At 39.6% G+C, this 27,677-nt stretch overlaps 2 protein-coding genes across 2 annotated transcripts in view; one reads left to right on the forward strand and one right to left on the reverse strand.

The window, feature by feature from the left end:
• Positions 1-348: 348 nt before the first annotated feature.
• Positions 349-27,677, forward strand: part of FRMPD4 (FERM and PDZ domain containing 4) — a 198,292-nt gene continuing 170,963 nt past the window's right edge. Inside the window, exons 1-2 of the mRNA XM_064573738.1 lie at positions 349-400; positions 3,098-3,214. Of these exons, the coding sequence (XP_064429808.1) occupies positions 3,177-3,214 (38 nt within the window). The 5' untranslated portion in view covers positions 349-400; positions 3,098-3,176. The remainder of the gene's footprint in view (positions 401-3,097; positions 3,215-27,677) is intronic.
• LOC123844289 (histone deacetylase complex subunit SAP18-like) lies at positions 13,195-13,763 on the reverse strand. Its single transcript, XM_045874565.3, has one exon. It carries the CDS (start codon positions 13,733-13,735, stop codon positions 13,274-13,276), a length of 462 nt encoding a protein of 153 aa, XP_045730521.1. The 5' UTR covers positions 13,736-13,763; the 3' UTR covers positions 13,195-13,273.

A 27,677-nucleotide genomic window follows, 5' to 3' on the forward strand; every position in this document is an offset into this window, starting at 1 on the left:
TGGCAATTCTGGCAACCCTGGGCTGGAGAACATTCTTGCAATGATCTCAGTGGGGCCAGCCTGCTTATCATCCTCAGTCCTGCTGGCTCCTGAGCAGCACTGCAGGTTTCTACTTACAGAACAGTCTTTGAAGTGGTCAAGAGCACCACAGAGGCTAATAGGAACTTGGACAAGAAAAGTGAGACCTCCTTCAAAGAGGAGCAATAACAAAAGGTATCAGTCCTTGGGAAGACTACCCAGGATCTCCGAATGGACTCTTTGGGAGATTGGGGGAAATAAAGGGCATGCATCTCACACTGGGACCCAGAGTCAGTATTTTTTCCCAACAGGAGGAGTTCTGCACAGAACTGTGTCAGCGAAGGTATAATATCTGCATCAGAGAGGCCTCTGGTACAAACCAGTAAGTGAACTCTACTTTTATAAGCACTGGCCCCATGTACTGCTCTGCAAGATGCTAACTCTTTGCATTCCTGATGGAAAAGACTGTCTCTCAGCAGTTCTGGGATGGGCACATTTGTGAGTGGTGGAGGGTTTGGTGAAGACACAGAGGTTGGAGCCAGGAAAGAAGGTCCCTAGTAAAGGGAGAGCAAACAATCAGCTCATAAGGTCCGTATTGTTGGGTGGACCTCCAGCAATCCCACTCATAGAAGCAGGAGCCAAATCTTTCTATAATTATGACCTTTGTCCTTGATTTTTGTTAAGACTGTTATGTTTAGATACTTAGGGTGTTATTTTTTTGTTCTTTGTGCATTTTAATTTGCTAAGTTGTACTAATTCCTTTCCAACCCGTGTATTTTATGTCAACACACTAACAGACGTAATGACATATCTGATTTTAATTATTCAGTTTTTTAATATCAGCTGATGTCCTTGAACTGAAGTAACTAAATTAGCATTTGTAAATTTCTCTAGTATTCGCACTTCATTGGGTGTTTTATGACCAACGTCTTTACTGGAAAACATCTTCATGAACTGTTGTTTTCTGCTTTCTGAACATACTGTACAGGACAGGATGTACTTTATAATAACATTCAGGCCTACTAATATTGTGTTTTACACACCAATTACATTAGGAAGCCTGTGTCTTTCTTTTAGTGATTTAGGCATTGGTGGCCGTGGCCAGTGAAAGAGAAGAATACCTAAAAGAAGAGACCGTTTGTTTTTAGTAAGTTAGCCCTCTCTGGCAACAATTAACATTCTGATACAGTGCATAATTTACTCATCCAGTGTAAACAGTTGCATTCTCTACATGAACAGTCTTTCACTAGAGTATTCCTTGTGTTACCTCTTACTGTACTTTTGGAAAACTGCTTTTGGAAAACTTTTTAATAACAGGATATGGTGTGTTCATCGCCTAAGGGCTTGTGTTCTTGGTCCAACCTCAGAAAGCTCTCCAAATGTGTTCTCTGGTACTTCAGAGAAATTGGCGTTTATTTTTTTTTCTTTCCATGGGATGGCAAATTCATGTGTTCTCTAACTGTAGGGAAGCAGCCCATTTTTATAAAACCTCCAGAGGAAACTGCCCCTGCTGACTTTTGCACAGAGAAGAGGAACAGAAACTGTTGCCTTGTCTTTTATTTTAATAGTCTAGGGGCGAGAAAGAATCCTATGGTGGGATTTTAAATTTGCCAGACCTGTATTAGATTTGTGAACTTTGCTCACCATGCTTCATGAAGGATGTGGGAAACCAGAAAGGAAGTTTAAAAAACAGCAACAGAGGTGGTTGAAATTATGCAAGATACTTCCCATCGAGAAGTCTTACCGAAAACGGGCTTGTTTCCCCTGCAGAGAGGTGTTGGGTTATGATCAGATGTGTGCGTTGGGTGTGACGTGGGGGTGAGTTGCCCTGTGTTCTGGGGGATTCGGAGGTGCCTCCTTTCAGAAAAGCTGACACCCTGTCTTTGGATGCTTGCAGCAGGGGGGCTGCTAGCTTTGGACCGCTGCCCACACAGGGCTGTGCACCTTGTGCGTGTGGTCCCTGGTGCCCTGTCAAAGGCTCCCAGGTTCTCTACTCAGATGCTGAGTGCAAGGCCCTGGAAGTGTGAGCACTGCTTTCCCCCCACCCCCACCCGTCACTTGGAGACCCCAGTTTACAGTCTGGAAGATCTCCGAGGCCATCCAGAAATTCACGTCGGGTGGGTGGACCGAACGATGAAGGATACTGGCCAGTCCAGAAACGGCAGTTGATATTTCCTCTTGTGATTTTGCTCTGAAGCAGTTTTCAGTGTTGTTGCGCAAACGGTAGAAGTTCTGGAGGTCCTTGGTGGCAGAGGAACGGCCAGAACTCAGCAGTGCTCCAGAACCTGGGCTTTGCCCTCTGGTTGGAGATTGTCACCGTGCCGTCCTGCCTGTCGCAGTTGCTTGTCACATGCAGTTACTTCACCTTTACTCTTGCGCTTGGGAATGCAGGCTTCTAGACGGTTCTCCGTAGCCTACCCTTCCCTTTTGCTGATGACTGAAATTCAGGGTTTGAATTGAAAGTGTAAAAGCTAATGTGTGGATTTTCTCTGCACCTTAAATGGAGAGTTTGTCTCTGGGTTATATCTCACTTTGACTGGAAGGTGGTTAATACGAGTGGAAATTCTGTGCTTTGGTTGGGGGAGGCCAGGAAATTGTGGCTTCAGGTTATTTGCTTCATATCCATAAAAACAGCCTTTACATATATGTCTTGATACTGCGTGTGATATCTGCTTATCTGCCACACTTCCTGATGTCTGGTATCAGGAGGCATAGTGTAATGGAATGTGTGCAAAACTTTTGTTCAAAATGGATACTGTGCCCTTCATAATGTTATTTGATCTTTCTGAGCCGCTCGTTGTTTCCTCATCTGTAAAATGTAATACATGTAATGGAATACACGTACTTCCCTCACAGGGTGTCTGTGAGGAAGGAAGGAAGACAGTATGAGGAAAACCGATGAGCATGGTACCTGTCGTAAAATCACGCGTTGTGTTTATTCATTTAATCAGCTGAGGATATAGCCCCCAGTTGAGAGGAGCAAACCCCGTGCTCCTTCTGGAGTTTGTCTCAGAAGAAATGTTCAGGTGTCAGGTGTAATGATGCTTTTCTTTCTCTCTCTCTTTTTTTTTCTCTCCAGCCACAGGACGAAGGCTTCTGGCTGGCCACCTCCCTCGGGCACCTGGGGCTTGAACCAGGCGCCACCCTATGGATGGGAGATGACTGCGAACCGGGATGGCCGAGACTGCTTCATCAAGTAGGTGGAACTGACAGCTTGAACTGTGAAATCTTCTTCCTGTTCCTTGTCTCTATTTCCAGCCTTGACTCAGAGAATTAACATGCCTCCCTTTGGGGCTCATAGACATGTGGAGGTCATCGGTCAAGCTGCTTAATCTCCTCTGTCTTCTATGTCTTGTGACATGCAGTTGCTTCATAGTGGGTCGCGTGCCATGTTAAGCGGATAATTCTCACTACAGTAAGGTCATTCTGGGAAAGAGCAAAAGTGTTCATTAGTAAATCCGAGGCCAGTTGTACCCACTGTCTGAGGCTAGAACTAAAGTTTGACATGGAGGACTATCATTTCAGTTGCTTTGTAGAGTTGGTCAAGACAGGAATGTTTCTGGGTCATTCGTAACGAAAAACATGAGCTAACAGCATTATATGCATTCCTCTCGCTTACACTGGCTAAGATTTTGGACTTTTGTGGTGCTTTTTTTTTTTTTAATGGGTTAAAATGTATATAACATAAAGGTAAATTTTTCTAACATTTTCACATTTTGGGGTATACAATTCTGTGACATTTAAGTACATTCAGAACATTGTACAACCATTAACCACTCTCCATTTCTAGAACTTTATCATCATGCCCAACAGAAACTCTGTACCCATTAAAAAATAATTTCCCATCCCCCCACCCCCCGGTAAGCTCTGTTTTACTTTCTGTCGCTATGAATCTGCCTATTGTAGATATCTCATATAAGTGAAATCATAAAGTATTTGTTCTGTGTATAGCTTATTTTACTTAGCATGATGTCCTCAACGTTTCTTCCATGGCGTGGTATATATAGCAATTTCGTTCCTTTTCAAGGCTGAATAATGTTCCATTGTACATAATCCATTTTATGGATAGCCCTCATTTGTTTAACCATTCATCTGTCAATGGAAATGAGGGTTGTTTCTACCTTTTGGGTCTCATGAATAATGTTGCTGTGACCAGTGCTTTATAAGTATCTGTATGGGTCCCTGCTTGCAATTCTTGTGGGTATATACCTAGCAGTGTAATCACTGGATCATAAGATAATTCTATGTTTACGTTTCGGAGGAACCACCAAAGAATTTTGGAGGCATCAGTGGCTATAGGTCTCTGGTTTTTCGCAATGGTATGAGTCTTCCTATTGCACTTAGCAAAAAAGCAAGGATCTACCCTGCTTTCTTTTACAACCTATGTGGAATATTCTTAAGTATGAGAATTTTCAAAGTAAATTCTAGATCAGTAAGCACGTTTGATCCTAAGCTAATACAGTTGAGTTGAGACTGAATGCCAAGGGAAGCATTTTTCAGACTACAGGCTGCATTTCTTTGTTCTCGTCAATCTGACTGTGGACTGATAAGCAGACAGGGTCACTATGAGGTGGGGGATCATGTTTATAAAGATAAAAATCTTTGAAGATTGCTTTTTGGGGGGCACCTGGGTGGCTCAGTCGTTAAGCGTCTGCCTTCGGCTCAGGTCATGATCCCAGGGTCCTGGGATCGAGCCCCACATCGGGCTCCCTGCACTGCAGGAAGCCTGCTTCTCCCTCTCCCACTCCCCCTGCTTGTGTTCCCTCTCTCGCTGTGTCTCTCTCTGTCAAATGAATAAATAAGTAAATCTTTAAAAAAAAAAAGAGAGAGAAGATTGTTTATGGGGATTTGGTCTCTGCACAACCCAGCACCTCCAGGTGATTATGGGAAGCTATCTATGCGAAAAACATATGAATGTTTTGGTCAGATTTCCAGTCTTTGTGGCCCAAATCTCTCCTCTTTCTTGAATTTCCTGCAAAGGGGAGAGCAGTACTCTTCAGAGTACAATTTGTTCCTGAGGGCCTGGCCTTCGGGAAGTTTCAAGTTGCCCATGAACATGGCCCACTACAGGGAGCCTGTGTGCAGTGGTCCTCTGCCTCTTCGAGGCTTTCTTGAGGATGTGCTACCATAGAAACTACACTGGAATTGGCCGTGGGAGTAGAATCTCCCAGAAAGCACAAAGACTGGAAGAAAGACCAACAGTTTTGCTTATACCTTAGATTCTGAGTTGTTCATTTCGTACGGTTTCCCCGAGTGCTTTATAATGCTGAAAAGATGATATTTTGTCATATTACATTGTGCTATCCATTTTGTAACATCGTTATGAATTCATGTAATTGGCTCAGTTGAGGTGGCCTAGATGCTTTGACTCAAAACAATAAGAATATACTTTCTAAAAGATTCAGATTATAAATTTATGGAGGTGTATCATAGACTTTTCCAAGGCAAATGCATTTTTCTTTTTCCTCGTTGGATTTGGGCTCCCGTGCATTCCAAGCCAGTTGATCAATAATAGATGGAAACCCAAACCAAGGCCTGTTGGTTGTAGATGCCAGGAATCCCAGCTAGCCCTAGCCACATGCATTTCCCTTCATGTCCTTGACATTTTTAAGGGCAAGCCCACCTGTGAATATACCATTTACACTGGCCTCCTACCGGCTGTTATAACCTGTAAGAGTAAATCAGCAACTTCATAGAGAAAGCTGCACTGATTACTAAATAGCAGCATTAAAAACCAATGTCCCCAGTGTCATTCTTCCCAAGCACGTGCTCTTGCACCCAAGCTGGGAGAGGGGCGGAGGGAGCCAGAGAGAATCTCAAGCAGGCTCCCTGCTGAGTCCAGAGCCCAACACCAGGCTCCACTTCAGGATCCCGAGATCATGACCTGAGCAGAAATCAAGAGTTGGCCTCTCAACCTACTGAGCCACCCAGGTGCCCCCAAATCTGTAGGGTTTTTTTTTACTGGAAAAGTAAGTTTCCACAGCTCTCTCAGACTCATTGTTATCAGATGTGAAGAACAGTACTTATTTCAAAAGTGTTTGTTCTTTATCGCCAGTGGGTTTTATAAATGAGAATCATTCTGGTGGTGGTGTTTTCTTATCTACTGAGTACTCTCCATTACAAAGAAATACTCTAATTACTCAAGTTTCTGTCGAGCTCTGGTTTGCAGTGTGGAGTATATCTCTACTCATTAGTTTTGTGAGTTAAAAGAACAATTTGAAAATTAAGCTGTGACTAGTAATTAGCACCTTTGCATTTAATTTCTCACTCTTTTACATATTCTCTTTGAAAGATGTTAGATGTCTTCTTTTTTTATCTTGTCTTAGGATCCAAATGATATCCCAAATCAGACAATTGGTTTTGATGGTGGTACAACTACTTTCAAGTTATTAATGAAGCTATGGGAAGATCCAGGCTTCCCATGTTCAAAGTTAGAGTCTTCTAGCTCAATAATGAGCTAATTCTATCTTGATGAGTCCTTCAGAACACAGCCCACGGTAGTTAAATGTGTTCAAATTTCATGTTCCTTTTCCCATCCCCAATTATTTAGAGTGGAACCAATACCTTATATTTTATAAAAAAACTGGTAATGCATAGGGTTAAAAAATTTTAATGCCATTATGCACATATTAATGTACATTTGTATAGCATTATATAGACAATAGACTATTGGTTATCAGTGTTTGCTGCACTTTGAAATAGGTTCAGGAAGGGCGCCTGGGTGGCTCAGTTGGTTAAGCGACTGCCTTCGGCTCAGGTCATGGTCCCAGGGTCCTGGGATCAAGCCCCGCATCAGGCTCCCTGCTCAGCGGGAAGTCTGCTTCTCCTTCTCCCACTCCCCCTGCTTGTGTTCCCTCTCTCACTGTGTCTCTCTGTGCCATATAAATAAATAACATCTTTAAAAAAAAAAAAATAACAGATGTCGGTGTGGTTGTGGATCTAGATGCATAAAGCTTAGATATAGTTGTAGATAGAAATATAGATATTAACATAGCTCTTGGTTCAGATACAGATGTAGTTGTGGATATAGTTATAAATGGATATAGAATATAGATATAGATGACCCATATATGTGCGTATAGAGAAGTGTAGATGGAGGCGTATAACCTTGTCTGCCCAGGAGAGTCCTGGTTTATGAGTATTGTTCTGACATAATTACAGACAGCACCTCCTTTTGCTCTTAATGTGATCTGATTTGGATAAAGCAAGTTTAGAAAATTCTTGCGAGACCAGAGGTTTCATTAAAACTTGACAAGTGACCTGGGAGATGGTGAGCTACATTGAGGAATCTTCTTTTTGGGGAAAAGGTGAGGTTCCCCAGAAGTGCGGATTGCCACATCCTCTGTAGAGTCAGACTAGCGTTTCTTCCACATCATCAGACTATAAAGCCCCGGTTGTTTTGGCTTTGTATTGGAGTCTAATGTATTGGACTTAATGCTAAGTCCCTTGTATTCCATAGCCTTATCACCGCCCCTGCGATCACGCAGCCATACCCTCTCACCTCCTTTCCCCAGCTTGCCCTCCCCATTCAGCATCCTTTAGAAATGGCCCCATCCGCCTGGTCGTCTGGTCATGTGCTTCTTTTAAAAGCACTTCTTGGCCCACCCAACATACATCCACCAAACATTTATTGAACATTAGTATATGCTGAAGATACCAAGATCACTAAGACAATTTCTTACCTTCCGTGATCTTAGAGGATGGTGGAAGTGATAGTCCTGCCATCATACTCAACTGTGCAAGATCTGTTTAACTTCCTTAGAGACATATAATACGTGTCATGGAGAATAGGGAACTCTGTGTGGTCCTAATATCCCATTTTTTTCATTAAACGGAGTAAAAACACTCTTGTTGGACTGTGAGGGTGTGGAGGGTTAATACAAAAAAAAAAAAAAGTCCTTCATAAATCTGGAACTTTGGTTTTTGAAGATTGAAAGGAAAATTAAAACATGGTCAAAATTAATATTAGAACACTCGTTGGCAAGATAGATGTTTATGAAGAGCCAGCCCAGTTGGAGTCTGGGGATAGCAATCGGGGGTGGGAAAGGAGACTGGAGGGTCATTGCAAAAATACATGCCCTGATTTTTCAAGTTCTGCATTTGAGAGGCTTCCTTTTCTTCATCTTCTCCTTCTTTTTTTTTTTTTTTTTTCTCCTCTTCTTTTTTGGCCTGTTGGATTTCTGGCTACCTTCCCCCTGTAAACCTACAAAAAGTAGCCCTGCATGCTTATTGGACAAGACACACTGTTCTTTTACTCTGCCAGCAATTCCCGTGGTGGGCAATTAAACCGAGTCACTATCTTCTGTAATGCAGGAGAGTTCAGTCCCGAAACCTGAATAGTGGAGGTTCGTAATGAGGTGTGGAAACTTCCACTTTGTTCTCCAGGATGGACATTGCCCATCGTGGGACAAGTTTAGCCATTCCCCTCTGCCAGTCAGTTCAGGGGTCAGTGTGAAAGGTATTTTTGACTTACCTAGTTCCAGAAAAGAATCATCTGAGGAAATGCAAGCAGCTTGTGTGTCCCACCTCCCTGTTTTGTTAACCACAAGCATAATTGTCAAGTCACGTGATAGGAGTCTGTCATCATGGGAAATAGAAAGAGCAAATCCATACTTCATCCTTAAGTTTGAGGCCAAGTAGTTCCCCTGGGCTTTACCTAGTATGTTCCCAAGAGGGCAAAAGCAACTGATTGTCCTCAAGCACTGTATGGCACTTCTAAGGTTATTCTTGGGGCATTTTTTCCCTTTATTTTTACCCCAAGATTTCAGAAGAGAGTCTGGCTCACATTCTGTGGGTAGGTTCCTTCATTTGTTCTCTTTCATGAGTTCTTTTAATCTTTTCCTTCTCTAAAAATTTAAAGTTGTAAAGTAGAATTTGGATATTGTGGTAGCACCCACCATCCCCTGTAAAATTTTCATATTTGAAATGGACGTCAATTTCCCACTTCATTAATCCGACATTATTAATAGACATCCAACAAAGGACAGATGGATCTGAGTGATTACATAGGTTGTTACCTTTTGATTCTGGGAATGAAACACAAGTTTTTTGTGTGTGTTTGGAAATTGAAAGGTGTGCCAAGGATGGAAATAGGAGAGATTTATCTGCGTTGGGTTGCTATATTATTTTGTGACCTTTTAACTGTTAAAAGAGTTACAAATTGGCATGATGTTAGAAAAGAGGCAGTTTGCCTCCCTTTTTTGGTATTTGTGATGAGGAGTTCTTAAATAAAACATATTGCTTCCAAGTATACACAATGAATTCTTCATAAAATGCAAATAATTACCTCATGACAAAAGCAAATGCCATTGAGTTAAGTGAATTCCTGAGGAGCCCAAGCATCCAATTAAGCGAGGGAGGTATATTATAATTTTGGAATTGGAGGAACAAAGTAAAAGTGATAATATCATTACATGCAATGAAAGGTAATTATGTCCTGTCAACGCACAAGCTTCCCTGGCTGAACATTAGGGGCTGTTTATTCCCTTCATTGAAGCAGATTTGTTTTCTTTCTAATCTGACAAAGCACCTATCTGCTGAGTTAATAATTACTGCTCCCAGCTGGAAGGTAAGTCTGCAGAGTTGATGGAAGGGCTTTGAAAAGTAATGCTTTGGAATGACTCTGTCATTTCTAACCTGGCATACGGCGGAAAGGGGCTGTGCTACGCAGTCTCCCCGCTAGCAGAGTCTGTTTCCAGCTTCTTGTGCGTTCGTTCTCGAGCTGTTGCTGCTTTACTTAGTCTGTCCATCTCTCTTGCATAAATCCCTCAAACCCCTGGCTTCTTTTGTTCAGGAAGCCAACGTAGCTGAAGGTTTTGTAATTAACCTGAATTTCCTTGGGCCACTTACTGACAAAGAGTTGGGACATGCACGTCAAGGAGAGCTGTGGACAGCAGGTTAGGTGGTGATCAGGACTGGTTCTTTCTTCTCCTTATTATCATTATTATTATTTTTTTTTTTTTTGCAGCCTCTAGGGATGTACCCAAAGTGGGTCACAAAGGCCATTCGGAATCACAGGGACAGCCAAACTGAAAAGCAGAAGCACCTGGGTGACCAGGTTTCTGTCACAGCCTGTAATTGAAATGCTAGCTTGAGGCTGTTACCACCTCTTGATTCTTTTGAGTGGCCTTTGGAGCTCTTCTTTCTGGCTTGAGCCAACCCTCGCAGAGAGCAATTTTGATGTCCTCACCTAAGGCTGGGGCACAGGCAGGAAATTCTGGCCGGTGCCAAATGCCAACTGGCCAGTGTGGGTGTTGTTGCCAAATAAATCAGTTGAACTTAAGAGGACATGGTATCACGTTTGTGGCAGGTGTCTTTTCTTGACTGTCTGCACCCCTGCATCAGAGAAGAGGAGGGCTGGATATACAGTGCCTTGCTGTGGTCCCCCAGGGGTCGGGAACCATGCTTGCTGCCAAGCCCTTGTCCTCTCTAGCCTCTCAAAGCCTGAATAAATCCTTGTTAGCAATGGCCGTTTTCTGTAGAGGAGTCTCTTCCATTGCAAAGCTGATGAGAAGGGGCATTGCTTTATTGCACCAGCAGACACACACATCAGCCTGAGTCACGAGTGGGCAGGTCACTCCGTTGTTTTCGTGGAGTGTGTCGCTCAGCTGCTCCAGGAGCTCGAGGTTGGCAATAGCAGCTCAGATGGTGGTGGCTGGGAGAGACTCTCTAAGACTAGTTGATCTTAAAGGATGCTGGTCAGTACACAGGGCCAACCCCTTAATTGTCCGCACCCATTGCAAAATGAAAACAAGAGTCCCCTTCCTCAAAGAGCCAGATAAACGTACTAAAATCTACAGGGTTTCCCTTCCTTTTGTGGTCTATCAGTATTTCATAATTTTTTATTTGCCATTTACCACCATTCTCATTAAGTTAAAATTAAAAGTTTTAATTTATTAGCATGAATATTACTGATGATCCTTCTATGGTGCAAAGTGAGCTTTATATGCAAATATGAGAGCTTGCACTTGTATGAGAATCAGTGAAATTACACAATTTGTATTTCATAGCTTATACATTTACGCGTATTTCATTCCAACCCAGAAAGTTGAAATGGTACACAAAATTAATTTAACGGTGTTTATTTTACTTCTCAGTGTGAGGACACTCTACCAAAGCTCCCTACTTTTGGCTTGCTGTTGAGCATAATAAAATTGAAAAGGAAAAGGTCCTATCTTTCCCTTTCCTCCTCTATCATCATTTTCAGTAGGTTGACGGCCAATACAGGGAAAGAAGACAAGTCAGAAAGGATATGACAGGATTGCTCGTTCACTCACATTTCTTAGAAGACTATAACTGCTAAAGACTGATTAGCCTTCAGCCCTCACCTCCTAATCTCACCTCCTGATTTTTTTTCTTATAATTTTTTTCATGTGGCATTTTCAATAAAGGCCTAGCAAAGAGGACAGATTGCTTCTAGCTCTTGACTCTCTCAGAAAGTCATCTCTTTGCCCTGTTATGGATGGATTTTCTCACCAAAAGATACACACTTTTCTCCTCCACTCTTAGCCTTTATTTCAGCAAACTTTTTCTGTAAGAGGTCATATAGTAAATATTCTCGGCTTTGGGAGTAATGTGGTCTCTGTCACAACTCAAAGCAATTGACATAATCATGGCAACTCTACCATTGTAGTGTGAATGCAGCCATAGGAAATATGTAAACAAACGGATGTGGTTGTATTCTAATGAAACTTTATTTACAAGAAGAAACCAGGGGCCACCTTTGTCCTATGGGGTGTAATTGTTTTCCAAACCTTACTCTAGAATATCTTGCATTTGACCCCATTCTTGTATTTCTGATTCACTCTCTGATAAATTTATAAAACCCTCCCATGAGATGGGAAGTTGTCATTTATTTTATGTATGACGGAAATTATCGTAGACATTGGAAAGTGTCTTTTCTGAGGTTGTACTATGAGCAATGCCAGCTTCTGTGGTATGTGTACTGTCAGTGGGAACTTCTTGCACAGCTCTAACAACCACTGCCTACCTCTAAAGAGTGTTGTAGGGTTCACATCATCAAAATTCAACAGAGAAGTAAAACCTTCACTGTGAGAATATCATGACTCCCTCCTTCCTGGTGATGGGGACTGGGGGAGAGGAGTCTGCTGATGACAGGGTTTGCAGCTGCTCCCACCACCACCCAGCACCTTTGTGGGAGGGGTTGAACAGGGAGCAACAATAGCAGCATAAAACCTAGTCACAATGGAATGCCAAATGCAAGTGCATATAATTATTAGGGATGTGAAAATTACATAGCAACTTGTTGTCACCAGTGGTCTACAGAGAAACAACCCTATTGTACTTTGAAGAAGTTAATTGTCCATAGTGTTTTTGAAGTAATACTGCTCATTTTACTTGAGGAATTTTATACAGCTCCCAGATAAAAGTCCCCGATTCATTTCTGGTGATGTTCTGTTCTAAGTTATTCTCTTGGCTCCTGTGATACCACCCCCTTCTTATTCTCCAAACTCACTCCTTCTCTTGTCTCCTCAGCTAGTTCTTATTTTTCAGTTTAATGATTAAAGTTCAGTTTCCCACATTATTAAGCCTACATTTCTACTTAGATCTTATAAAAAATTAAATGGATTTGTTTATTTCATTATATTGATGCCATTTAATTTCAGTCCAAAAATTCCTGGAAACTCATGACTGTTCCTCTACAGGAGATTAATCAGGGTTGTTTTCACTGCATTCTGGGCAATAGTAGATGGTTAATAAATATTTGTTATAAAAATGTTTAGATGTATATATATATAGAGAGAGAGAGATGGATGTAGATGGATGATCAATTAATGGATACATGAATAGAACTATTTCTGAAGCACTATGTTCAGTAAATTGTTAGAAAAAATGATGATCAATAAGTCCGTGAGTTAACATAATCTCCTGTTAACTTTCTGCTTTAGGAATTTCACTAACAGAATTTGAGCACATTGATAAAGCATATATTTCCTAATAAAACCTTGAGACCTTGAAAAATCTTCACGTCCTTGTCACTGATTCATAGCTTATTGTGCTTGTTTATAGGATAGTCAAAATTCAGAATGTAATGAAGGTGAATTTCTGGGGTACTGTAATTACACTGTAAAGCACAGAAATTGGGTGGTAAGAACTAAAAACTCTTGGGCTAGGATCCCAGCTCTTCTCAGTACTAGTTTTTTGTTGTTGTTTTTTTTTTTTTTTTTGAGGGGAAGAAAAAGAATTTATTTTACATAACTGAATGAAAAATAATTCAAGAAATAGTAAATAAAATTTAATATGGTTTCATGCGCCCTAAAGGAGGTGGTGCCCGATTTGGAGGTGTGATTGCTATGTCCAGATAGTCTCCTATTTGGAACTTCTGCGACTGCAGGGTCATGGAGTCATCAGTCCCCTTCCTCCCAGACATGGTGCTGCCAATCTCCTTTACTCGATAGCCAGGCCTTTTAGGATCTGTAAAAACAATTGCAAAATTGAAGTGTGTGCCCTTCTTTCTAGCTTCTGGGTAGACTTCTTTTACTAAACTAGTCAACTCTTTCAAAGTTGCATCCATCCAAGTGTAGATCTGCAGCTCGCTGGACGGTATGTTTCTGCGGGAAAACTCGTCCATTCGGTGGTGGCGGCCGTTATTGGTGGTGAAAACACGCAGCAACAGCGGGCACGTTTTCTCCCGATCGATCGGTTTCTCCGGCTCCTTCTTAATTTCCTCCTGGGTAACGCGCGACTCCACCGCCATCTTCCTCCTACGGCCCGCGAGACGCTCCCTCAGTACTAGTTTTTATTTGCCATTTACCACCATTCTCATTAAGTTAAAATTAAAAGTTTTAATTTATTAGCATGAATATTACTGATGATCCTTCTGTGGTGCAAAGTGAGCTTTATATGCAAATATGAGAGCTTGCACTCATATGCAAATCAGTGAAATACACAATTTGTATTTCATAGCTTATACATTTACGCGTATTTCATTCCAACCCAGAAAGTTGAAATGGTACACAAAATTAATTTAACGGTTTTTATTTTACTTCTCAGTGTGAGGACACTCTACCAAAGCTCCCTACTTTTGGCTTGCTGTTGAGCATAATAAAATTGAAAGGAAAAAGTCCTATCTTTCCCTTTCGTTCTCTCTCATAATTTTGAGTAGGTTGACGGCCAATACAGGGTATTGTATGTAATGGTGGGTAATCATTTGGATACTGTGGGCCTGGCCTCACTTTTATCATTATAAAATAGTGTATTTGCACTAGAAAGCAGTATCATTTGGTAATCTAACGAGTATACAAACAGCAGAAAATTCTTAACAAATTTGGCTTAACCATGAAACTAATTTTTTGGTTTATATCACTCCAGTGTAGTGGTAAAACGCTCATAGCCTAGACGAGCCTAAGAAGGTAGGAGTACTAAATGTGATATAATATCCTGGATGGCATTCTAGAACAGATAAACGACATTAGGTTAAAATCTAAGGAAATCAGAGTGAAATATAAACTTTAATTACTAATAATGTATCAGTATTGGTTCACTGATTGTGACAAATTTACCATGCTACCGTAAAATGTTAACATTAGTCAAACTGAGTGCCAGATGAATGGGAACTCTGTAGTTTTCTATAACTGTACAAATGTTCTAAAATAATTTGGATATAAGAAATACTCAAAGTGGCGGGATATCAGCAAGATAACAGTCCAAGAAGCTTTGTAATTTCACTCTCCCACATAGACACTGTGTTTCTATATGGAGCAATATACCTTTGTGAGAGTTCTAGAGACCAATTAAGAAGTAGTAGTACCCTAACCAATGTAAAACAAAGAATGAATTCCAGTAACCGTGTTGGTTAAATTCTTGTTGTTTTGCATCCTTGGCTGTGTTCCTCCCGCTATGTGACCTACCATGATGCGACCAGGAAGATAACCTCCTACACCAAAGATTCTTGTTCAGGACACAAACAATAGAGCATATCATGCATCCAATGTTCTAGCTAGCTTGGGCGCTCCCTCAGGGACTGTAATCTGTCTTACCTGTCGTGGAGTGCTGATTGGACTGAAAGTGTTGTTTGGAAGCTGCTGACACCATGCTATCACTATGGCATCTTATTAGAGCTACAGTTCCAGTGGCTGGTGTCAGGAGGAGCAAGAGACCATGAGCTTCTGAGAAGAAATAGGAATAAGCCACCCACTGAATTTTAAATGACTAAAATCATATGCACAAATCCAGAGAAGAAACATCCTCAGAAAATGTTTAAAACATCCTAGGATCTCTATCTGGGCTGATCAGTGAAGTATTTCTCTAAATAACACCAGTGTATAAAGGCTGGAAGAGATTTTTTTTCTCAAATGCCCAAGTTCAACAATGACAAAAAATTGTGGTATACTAAAAAACAAGGAAACGTGGGCCAAGCAAAGCAACAAAATTAAATGCTTGAAATGGACTCTAATGTAATGCACATCCATGTGCATTACATGGCTTTGTTTCACATGTCAAAAGACCAGTCATGAAAATGTTCAATGAGCTAAATGAGAACAGAGTTAGCAACTAAACGAAATAAGGAAAACAATGCATGAACAAAATGAGAATTTCAATAAGGAGATATAAACTATAAAACACCCCAAATGGAGGGGCGCCTGTGTGGCTCAGTCGTTAAGCGTCTGCCTTCAGCTCAGGTCATGATCCTGGGGTCTGGGATGGGGCCCCGCATCGGGCTCTCCGCTCCGCGGGAAGCCTCCTTCTCCCTCTCCTACTCCCCCTGCTTGTGTTCCCTCTCTCTCTCTCTGTCAAATAAATAAATAAAATCTTTAAAAAAAAAAAAAAAACCCAAATGGAAATTCTGGTGTTGAAATGAAAGGTACACTAGAGGAGTTTACAGCAGACTTGATAAGGCAGAAAAAAAAAACTGCATGAATCATTTGAAGTGGTGGAGTCAAAGGAGCAAAAAGAAAAGTAGTAGGAAGAAAAATGAAGAGAGCCTTAGAGACCATGGGACACGAATCAACATTATACGCATTAGGGAAGGCCAAAAAGAGAAGAGGGTCAGAACTGGGCATAAACATTCTTTGAACAAGTAACCATGGAAACTTCCCAAATTTGAGGAAAGAAATATACGCAGTAATTGAAGAAACTAAACTCAAATAACGTAATTCAGGATAAATCCAAAAAGACACACAGCCAGTCAGATGATAATCAAACTGTAAAAGTTGAAGGCAAAGAGAAAATCTTTGACTGGAAGAGAAAAACAACCCATCACATACAAGGGAGTTTATATAAGGTTATGAGTGGATTTCTCTGCAAAAACATTGTAGACTACAATGAGTGAGATGATATATTCAGATTGCTGGAAAAAAATAATTTTCAACCAAGAATAATATATCCAGGAAAACTGTCCTTCATAAATGAAGAAATTAAGACATTCTAAGAAAAATTCTTTAAGAAATGGTAAAAGGAGTCCTTTAAGGTGAAAGGAAAGGATGCTATACCTTAATGCAAAGTCAAATGAAATTATGAAGTTCTCCAATAAAGCTAAGTATGTTGACATAAATAGCTTCCTCTATTAATAGAATCTTCATGGATCAGTTCAATTTTAATTCCTACATAGGATTTAAATGATAAAAACATTGAAAAATAACATAAATCATGAAAATGAGTATACAGTATTTAAAGATGCGATTTGTGACATCAGTAACATAATGTGCCAGGGGAGGGTAGAACTTTTTGAGTGGTTTTTATATGCAATTGAAATTAAGTTTTTATCTGTTTGAAATAGAATGGTATAATATTACAATGTTTTATGTAATTGTAATGATAGCCCACAAAGAAATTATCTATAAAATAGAAGAAAAAGGGAATGAGAAGGAAATGAAAGCATGTCAGTACAAAAAATCAATGAAACACAAAGGAAGGTGGTAATAGAAGGAAGGCTGGACAAAAAGATACAATTTAAGTAGCAATAGTATGTCCTTTTATATCAGTAATTTCTTGAAGTACAAATAGATTAAACTCCCCAATCAAAACACATATTTATTAAGAAGGTATTTTAGAAACACAGAATCTGACTATATACCATGTATAAGAAACTCACTTTTGATTTCACAACAATCAACGTGAAAGTATGGGGAAAAATTACATTTAAATGGTAACCAAAAGAGCCAGGGAGTGGCTATGTTAATATCAAACAAAATCAGTTTTATTTATTTATTTTTTGTAGATTTTTATTTATTTATTTATTTATTTATTTATTTATTTATTTGAGAGAGACAGAGAGAGTGCAAGCATGAGCAGGGAGAGAAGCAGACTCCCCGCAGGGAGCCCCACTCCGGGCTGGATCGCAGGACCCCAGTATCATGACATGAGCCGAAGGCAGTCACTTAACCAACTGAGCCACCCAGGCACCCCCAAAATCATTTTTAAATAAAAAACTATTACAAAAGACAATGCCTTAAACTTATGAGTAAGGAAAAAACCTATTACAAAAGACAAAGAAGGATATTATATTATGATAAAATCACAGTTCACATAATCATTACAAATGAAGAAGACCTAATCATTACAAATATTCATACAATGAACATAGTAAGCTCCTAAGTATATAAAGCAAATATTGACAGAATTCAAAAACATATAGCAACACAGTGATAGTTGGAGACTTCCAATAGCCCACTTCAATTGTGGATAAAAGAGAAAAGATAAATTAGGAAATAGACTAATTGCACCTAGAAGTCATATACAGTATACTGTACCAGATAACATCACAATATACACATTCTTCTCAAGGAACCTTTCTAACATCATCCAAGATAGATTACACGTTAGGCCCTAAGAGAAGTCTCAGCAAATTTTAAAGTGTGAAACTATTCAAAATCTCTTTTCACATTAAACTGGAATGAAACTAGAAGTCAACAGAAGAGGGAAAAGTGGGAGACTAATGAACATGTAAAAATTAAACAATGCACTTAACCTACCAATTGGTCAAAGAAAATGTATCAAGGGAAATTATAAACTACCTTGTGAGAAATATATATGAATACATATTAAAATTTAAGAGATGGCACTGAATTCAGACCTAAGAGGGAAATTAGTACAAATATACAAAAGAAAACCTTCTGAAATCTAAATGCTACCTTTACACCTGAACAAATTAATCCTAAATCTAGCAAAAGGAAGGAAATAATAAAGATGAGTACACAAATTAATGAAATGGAAAATTGTAAAGCAGGAGACAAAACTCAATAAAACCAAACTTGTGATTTTTTTAAAAGATCAAAATCATTGGGCGCCTGGGTGGCTCAGATGGTTAAGTGTCTGCCTTCAGCTCAGGTCATGATCCCAGGGTCCTGGGATCAAGTCCCACATTGGGCTCCCTGCTCCTTGGGAGCCTGCTTCTCTCTCTCTCTCTCTCATGAATAAATAAATAAAATCTTTAAAAAAAAAAAAAGATCAAAATCATTGGCAAGCTATTATCTAGTTTAAGAAAAAGGAGAGAAGCCTTCAATATCTAAACTCAGAAATGAAAGAAGTTTCATTAGAATCATTGTCACACAGAATGGGAGATGATATTTGCAAATGACATATCAGATAAAGGGTTAGTATCCAAAATCTATAAAGAACTTATCAAACTCAACACCCAAAGAACAAAGAATCCAATCAAAAAATGGGCAGAAGACATGAACAGACATTTTTCCAAAGAAGACATCCAAATGGCCAACAGACACCTGAAAAAGAGCTCAATATCGCTTGGCATCAGGGAAATCCAAATCAAAACCTCAATGAGATACCACCTCACACCAGTCAGAATGGCTAAAATTAACAAGTCAGGAAATGACAGATGTTGGCGGGGATGTGGAGAAAGGGGAACCCCCCTACACTGTTGGTGGGAATGCAAGCTGGTGCAGCCACTCTGGAAAACAGTATGGAGGTTCCTCAAAAAGTTGAAAATAGAGCTACCATATGATCCAGCAATTGCACTACTGGGTATTTACCCCAAAGATACAAAAGTAGGGATCCAAAAGGGTACGTGCACCCCGAAGTTTATAGCAGCAATGTCCACAATAGCCCAACTGTGGAAAGAGCCAAGATGTCCATCGATAGATGAATGGATAAAGAAGATGTGGTATATATATACAATGGAATATTATGCAGCCATCAAAAGAAATGAGATCTTGCCATTTGCAACGACGTGGATGGAACTGGAGGGTATTATGCTGAGCGAAATAAGTCAAACAGAGAAAGACATGTATCATATGACCTCACTGATATGAGGAATTCTTAATCTCAGGAAACAAACTGAGGGTTGCTGGAGTGGGGGGTGGGGTGGGAGGGATGGGGTGGCTGGGTGATAGACACTGGGGAGGGTATGTGCTCTGGTAAGCGCTGTGAATTGTGCAAGACTGTTGAATCTCAGATCTGTACCTCTGAAACAAATAATGCAATATATGTTAAGGAAAAAAAGAAGAAGATAGCAGGAGGGGAAGAATGAAGGGGGGGAAATCGGAGGGATAGACGAACTATGAGAGATGATGGACTCTGAAAAACAAACTGAGGGTTCTAGAGGGGAGGGGGGTGGGAGGATGGGTTAGCCTGGTGATGGGTATTGAGGAGGGCACTTATTGCATGGAGCACTGGGTGTTATGCACAAACAATGAATCATGGAACACTGCATCTAAAACTAATGATGTAATGTATGGGGATTAACAAAACAATAAAAAAAAGATGCACACAAAAAAAGAATCATTGTCACAGAAATGAAAAAGGAATATTAGAGAATACTTTAAACAAATGTATGGCAACAAATTGAATAACAGAGGAAATGGGTAAATTCTTTAAAACACACAACCTTACCAGTACTGAATCATGAAGTAATAAAAAAATCTGAACAGAATAATTACTAGGAAGAAAATTGGATCAGTATTCTAAAACCTTTTAACAACAAAAAGTTGAGGACTGGTTGGCTTCATTGGAGACTGCTACTAAACACTTAAAGGAGAAGTAACATCAATCCTCCTAAACTCTTCCAAATAATTGAATATGAGGTGGCACTCATAAGCTCTCTATGTGAGGGTCGCACTAAACTTATACAAAATCCAGACAAACACATGACTAGAAAAGGAAAATACAGACAAATATCCTTGATGAATATTGATCCCCAAATCCTCCAACAGAATACTAGCATCGGGGCGCCTGGGTGGCTCAGATGATTAGGCGTCTGCCTTCGGCTCAGGTCATGAACCCAGGGTCCTGGGATCGAGCCCCACATCGGGCTCCCTGCTAGGCGGGGAGCCTGCTTCTCCCTCTGCCTCTCTCTCTCTCTCTGTGACTCTAATGAATAAATAAATAAAACATTAAAAAAAAAAGAATACTAGCATCATAAATTCAACAGCCCCTTAATATCTTTATATATAATGAATTAGTGATATTTTTTTCTATGGGGCGCCTGGGTGACTCAGTTGTTACGCGTCTGCCTTGGGCTCAGGTCATGATCCCAGGGTCCTGGGGATGCAAGGATGCTTCAACATACGGAATTCAAGTAATGTGTAACTACAGCACATTCAGAGAATGAAGGGAAAATTGACATGATCATGTCAATTGATTGAGAACAAGCATATGACAATATTCAACACCCTTTTATGATAGAAGCACTCAATAAGCTTTGAATAGAACGATAGGACTTCAACATAATAAAGGTCTTATGTAAAAAGCCCACATGTAACATCACTCTCAGTGGTTAAAGCCTGAAAGGTTTTACTCTACCATCAGGAACAAGAAAACATGTCTGCTCTCAATGCTTCTAGTCATCATTGAATTGGAAATCCCAGCCAGAGTCATTGGCCAAGAGAAAGAAACAAAAGGCTTCCCAATTGGAAAAAAGAAATAAAATTATCTCTGTTCAGATTATATGATGTCATATTGAGAAAATACTAAAGATTCTACACACAGAAAAAAAAAGTATAAGAAGAAAAAAATAATAATAAAGCTAGAACCAGTAAATATATTCATTAAAGTTGTGTGTTATAAGATCCACATAGAACAATCTGTTATGTTTTTATACCCATTTAATGAACAATTGCATAAGGAAGTTAAAAACAATAATTCTATTTACAACTGCATCAAAAAAAATAAAATATTTTTAGAATGAATCTAACCAAGTAGGTGAAAACCATGTATACTGTAAACTACAAAACATTGCTGAAAGAAATTAAGGAAGACACAAATAAATGCAAAGATGACGTAGGTTCATAAATTGGCACACATGATATTAAGATGTTAATAATACCCAAAGTGATCTAGAGATTTAAATCAATCCCTGTCAACATTCCCATGGCATTTTTGCAGAAATAGAAAAATACCCTAGGGTTAATGGAAAAATACCATCCTAGGGGTACCTGGCTGGCTCAGTCAGTACAGCATGGGACTCTTTTTTTTTTTAAGATTTTATTTATTTATTTGACAGAGAGAGACACGGCGAGAGAGGGAACACAAGCAGGGGAAGTGGGAGAGGGAGAAGCAGGCTTCCCGCCTAGCAGGGAGCCCGATGTGGGGCTCGATCCCAGGACCCTGGGATCATGACCTGAGCCGAAGGCAGACGCTTGACGACTGAGCCACCCAGGCGCCCCATAGAGCATGGGACTCTTCATCTCAGGGTCATGAGTTCAAACCCCAAGTTGGGCACAGAGATTACAAAAAAGCAAAAATATCCTAAAATTCATATATAATCTCAATAAACCCTGAATAGTAAAAATTTTTCAAAAAAGCAGTAGACAGCTGTAGTAATCACTCTTCCTGATTTCAAAACTCATATTATAAAGATAAAGGAATGAAAACAGTATGGTACTAGTATCAACATAGGCTTATAAACGAATGAAATAGAAAAGTAATAAATGGGGTCGCCTGGGTGCCTCAATCCTTTAAGCATCTGCCTTTGGCTCAGGTCATGATCCCAGGGTCCTGGGATCGAGCTCCACATCAAGCTCCCTGTTCAGTGGGGAGTCTGCTTCTCTCCCTCCCTACCCTTGCTCTCTATTTCTCTCTCTCAACTAAATAAATAAAATATTAAAAAGAAAAGAAATAAACCTTTATGTATTGAGCTAAATGATTTTTGACAAGGGTACCAAGATCACTCAATGGGGAAAGGACAGAATTCTACATATGGTGTTGAAAAATTGGATACCCACAGAGAAAATAATGAATTTTCAACCTGATCTTAAACCATATATAAAAATTAAAAAATAAGTTAAAGACCTGAACTGAAGATGGAAAAGTATAAACTTCCAGAAGAATATCTTTATAATATTGGATTAGGCAATGATTTCTTAGATATGACACCAAAGGCATAGACAACACACGTTGAAAAACAGAGAAATTGGACTATGTCACACTTAAAATCTTTTGTGCATCAAACGACAGTAATAACATAGTGAACAGATGACCTAAGGCATGGCAGAAAGTATTTATAAATAAAACAAAAAAATTTTGTCAGTAAATTTGGTAAATGGGCAAAGACTTAACATTTCTCCACAAATGATATATGAATGGCCCAAACAATCATATTAAAATATGGTAAGTATCACTACTAATTAAGAATATGTAAACCAAATCCACAATTAGTTATCACATTCATTAGGGTGATTATTATCAAGAAAACAAATATAAGAATTGTTGGCAAGGATGTGAAAAAAAAGGGAATCCTTGTACATTGTTGCTAGTATTGTAAAATGGTACAACCACTACGAAATGCAGTATATTGGTTCCTTAAATAATTAAGAGTAGAAGTAATGTATGATCTAGCAATCCCACTTTTGGGTATATTTCCAAAAGAATTGAAAGCAGAGTCTCAAAGATATTTTCATAGCCAAGTTCATCACAACAGCCTTCCCAATAGTCAAGTGCCAACAACCCAAAAGTCCATAGACACACAAAATACGGTAAATACTTATAGTGATATAATATGCAGCCTTTAAAAGGAAGGAAATCCTATGGCATGCTACAACATGAGAAAGAGCCTTGAGGAAATTAAGCCTGTAAAATGAGCCAGTCTTAAAACATACTGTAAGTTTCCACTCATAGATATATATAAATCAATTAGCGTTTACCAGTGTCTGCGGTAAGAACAGAACGTTGTTGTTTAATAAGTATAAAGTTTTTGTTCTAAACAGTATCTAGATCCTGGAAATGTTTCACAACAATGTATTTGTATATAACAGTAGTGAATTGTGCACTTTAAGATGCTGAAGAGGGAACATTTTATGATATGTGTTTTTCACCATGATAAAATATGTATATATATATGTGTGTGTTTGTACATATATATATACAAAGTACTAGCACCAGCTTCACAACAGGTTTAAAGAGCACCCAGAGTTATCAGAGCTTTTTTCCCCGTCCCTGGATTCTCTCTGTTCTGCCTTCACCCTCCAGTTTCATACCTCATGAATGCAGCCTCCCACCATTCCCCATGTGTAGGCCACATACCCCAACTTCAACAAATCACCATGGTTGGACATACGGGAAATGTTGATTGACCTAAAACAAACAGGGCTTACCCTGAAAGTGCGAGTCGAATCAATCCTTGCCTTACCACTTGGGAGAGAGGTCGTTTTCACACCAGGCGTCAGCAAACTTTTGTATTGGGCTATATTATAAATATTTGTCCTTTGTGGGTCATATCTGGTTTCCACTGCAGCTATTAATCTCTGCAATTGTAGCATGAGAGCAGCCAGAGACCTTAAATAAGGGAATGTGGCTGCATTCCAATAAAACTTTACAGATACTCAAACTTGGATTTCATATAATTTCATCTATCATGAAATGTCATACTTACTTTGTTTTTTCTTAACCATTTAAAAATGTAAAACCGTCTTAGCTCACAGATGGCTGGTAGGATTTGGCCCACAGGCTGCAGCTTGCAGATTCCCTGTTCAAGATAATCTGTCCAAATGCCTTTTAGCTCTTGAAAGAAGGCATTTGTGTCTGAGTTGCAACAGGCATTTGGAAGGCCATACAATCTCTTTCCCTTTCCCCTTGTGTACTGAACTGTCATAATTTCTTGGTTGCCATAAGACAACAATTTGCACATACAGGACAGTGTACTGTTAAGTATTAGAGATAATGACTCTTCTCAACTATTAATTGGAAATTAAAGAGATACCTTCAAATCTGTAGGCACGATGAATTAGGTTAAAACTTGTCATGTTGCAATGCAACTGTTCTATTTTTGTTGACTTTTACTCATGTCCTTTTGTCTAGCTTAAATACTTAGACTAAAACAGTCTTCGGAAAGATCTGTTTCTTAATAGCTTTATTTTCCAGTCATTGATCAGAGTGCCATTATGTAAATGATTGAAGTAAGTAGTCAAAATGTGGATTTCAAGATCTTTAGTGTCAGAGGGTGATACTGGAGAGAGGAATTAGAGATAGAGCTCAACAGTAAGGAACAGAGGAAGAATAAAGTCAAGGAAGCTTTTAATTTCCTACAAGGGGAGAGTTTGGCTGGATCTCTGGAGGAAGATGAAAAGAAAACAGGCTTGGGAGAAAGCAAACTTGATTGGAATAGCTTGGTGCTGTGGGAGGGCAATGATCTGTTTTAAAACTAAAATTGGCAACCGTGGAATGATTTGGTCAAATGTGTTTTGGCAGCCTTGGAATTGTTGTCCAAATACTTTAGCACATATAATGACTTTTTAAATTTGTTCACTCTTTATGACCCTCCTACTTCTAAAAAAAAATGTGAGCCTCAGCTCATTTGTGGAGCTCTCAATTTGAATTAAAATTGCTTGGAATCTTATGTACCAGCTTGTGGCATCTTTGTGATATTATTCAAGGTTTTCAGGGCCCTGTCAGGTTGGTTTTCAGGGCCCTGTGAGGTTAGATTTCAACCGCAGTTTTGCTCTTCGGCCATGCTCCAATTGCAGAGGCCTGAGTTTCAGGTGGTTCATGCTCAAAGACACGTAATTGAGTGGCAGTCCTCTTACTAGTGGTTTCCCAGTTGTAATTTTCAAACAGGGTCAAAAGACCACGTAGGGGGACAGGACTATGACGGGCTAGGTGCAATTCACATGCATTGATAAGAATGCATGTATCAAATAGAGATTTAACTGTATAGCTCTTCACAAAGCTTACTTGGTTTAATACCAACATATTAACATAGACTGCAGAATTTTATTCTAGCAATTGCTTGAACAAGAAGATTTCCCCGGGAATAGTATACAGTACCTCCTTTCAAGCTCTCTTGAGCTTCCATGATGAGATATACTCAAGGAAAGTAGAGAGTGTTAGTTTGGATCCTAAATCTAAGTGTTCCCATGATGGTTTTGCTGATTTTCTGTCTTCTCTAGCCTTTGTTGTTGTATTTTTCTTTACTTTCTTTTATTTTCTAAATTAGAGGTTTCCCTCCTTGCATAATGACACAAGTTTCGTCTTTTAGTGTGCCTTCTGGGGCGCCTGGGTGGCTCAGTCGGTTAAGCATCTGCCTTCGACGCAGGTCATGATCCCAGGGTCCAGGGATCGAGCGCCTCATGGGGCTCCCTGCTCCGCAGGGAGCCTGCTTCTCCCTCTCCCTCTACCTGCCACTCCCCCAAGAGAGCTTGTGCTCTCTTTCTCTCTCTCTCTGTCAAGTATATAAATAAAATCTTTAAAATAAATGAATAAATAAATAAATAAATAAATGTGTCTCCTAATAGTAGCTCCTCCCTAAATTATTCTATGACATGATTCCCTTTTAGTTTATAGAGTATAAATTGAATTTGTACTCTATAATCTCATAATGACTAAGAAAGCATTTGGTTGGGGTTGGTAGAATTATAAATAAATTAAAAGTTATTAGTGTCTAAGCAAGATCCTTATGGACTCTCAGGAAAAAAAAGAGTTTTAGTTTTAGTTTTATCTCCTTCTGTTCAAATAGTCTTTAGGTTTACATTACCCATATCCTTTCCAATTCTTGATTTTTGTATTCCAAATAATTGCATTTATAGGAAAGTGACTTATAAATAGTGTTCTTGGGCGCCTGTGTGGCTCAGCTGGTTAAGCAAACTGCCTTCAGCTCAGGTCATGATCCTGGAGTCCCGGGATCGAGTCCCGCATCGGGCTCCCTGCTCAGCGAGGAGCCTGCTTCTTCCTCTGACCCTCTTCCCTCTCGTGCTCTCTGTCTCTCATTCTCTCTCAAATAAATAAATAAAAATCTTTAAAAAAAAAAATAGTGTTCTTATTTAGTGTTTTTATTATTGGTGGAAAAAAAGCTAAGATGGAGGAAATCTTGGTGGTTATGAGTACAAGCTATGGATTTAGGCTGCCTGGCTTTGAATCTTTCACTTTCTGCTCATCTGATGTTGGACAAGATACCTCATTGTTCTGTCTTCTTTTAGTCATCTGCCAAAAGGGCATAATAGTAGCTCGTATTTGATTGAATTTTAAGAGGGTTAAATGCCTTATTCATGTTATGTGTTAAGAACAGTAAATATTCGGGCGCCTGGGTGGCTCAGTTGGTTAAGCAACTGCCTTCGGCTCAGGTCATGATCCTGGAGTCCCGGGATCGAGTCCCGCATCGGGCTCCCTGCTCGGCAGGGAGTCTGCTTCTCCCTCTGACCCTCCTCCCTCTCATGCTCTCTGTCTCTCATTGTCTCTCTCGTAAATAAATAAAATCTTAAAAAAAAAAAAATTTAAAAAAGAACAGTAAATATTCAAGCATTGTTATTATTATTATTATTATTTTCATTGGTCATAGATCGAGTTGTAGAAAAAGTAAGGAAGCGCACTCTCCATGCAGACATCAAGTTAAATATCATCACTGGGAATGGTGTCTTGAGGCATATGATGTATACTTTTCTTTTCTAATCCCTGTCTTTTTTAAATAAACATACCTCTAAAGAAAGCATTATATTAGTAAGGTATATTAGCATTCTACAGAAAATTAGAACCCATAGGATATATAGACAGATATAAAAAGAGGTTTGTTTTGAGTAATTGACTCATGTGATTAAGAAGACTGAGAAGTCCCATGATCTGTTATCTGCAAGCTGGAGATTCCAGAAAGCCGTGGTGTAATTTCAGTCCATGTCAAACTGCGTCAATTTTGTATGTTCCTGTCTGAGTCTGAAGGCCTGAGATTCTGGAGCACCAATTTCCTTTAACAGGAGAAGAGAGAGATGGATGTTCCAACTCAACCACAGTGAGCCAACTTGCCCATTATTCCTCTGTTTGTTCTGTTCAGGCCCTCAGGGGATTGGGATAATGCCTATCTACATTGGTTAGAGTGTTTTTGTTTATGCAATCTCCCAATTGAAGTAGTAATCTCATTTGGAAACATCCTCAAAGACATATCTGGATGTAATGTTTTAGCAGGTATCTGGGCATGTCTTAGCCCAGTCTAGTTGACAAAAAATGAGCAGAGCTCAAGGGAGAAACTAACAAAAATGCAATGATGGTAGAGGGCAATAATGCCCCACTTTCCCCAGTGGATGGATTAAGCAGCCAGAGGATTAGTGGGGAAATAGTGGTCTTTAATAACACTGTAGACCAGGGGTACCTAACAGACATGTGTAGTGTGTTCCTTCCAGCAGCAGCAGAGTACCTGGTCTTCTCAGGCATGCATGGAGCATTTTCCAGGATGGATCAGCAGTTGGACTTCGGTACCTGTCTTGACCAATTTGGGAAGATTGAAATCATATCTACTGTCTTTCCCAGACAGAGTGGTATGAAGC

This window comes from Mirounga angustirostris, unplaced genomic scaffold (genome assembly GCF_029215605.1).
Source record: "Mirounga angustirostris isolate CCGP_5_RB_7025 unplaced genomic scaffold, mMirAng1.0.hap1 SCAF_11, whole genome shotgun sequence".
Taxonomy (NCBI): Eukaryota; Metazoa; Chordata; class Mammalia; order Carnivora; family Phocidae; genus Mirounga; species Mirounga angustirostris.

What these genes read in the sequence shown, in the direction of transcription:
- LOC123844289 (XM_045874565.3), bottom strand. Translation starts at nt 13,735, where the DNA reads ATGGCGGTGGAGTCGCGCGTTACCCAGGAGGAAATTAAGAAGGAGCCG.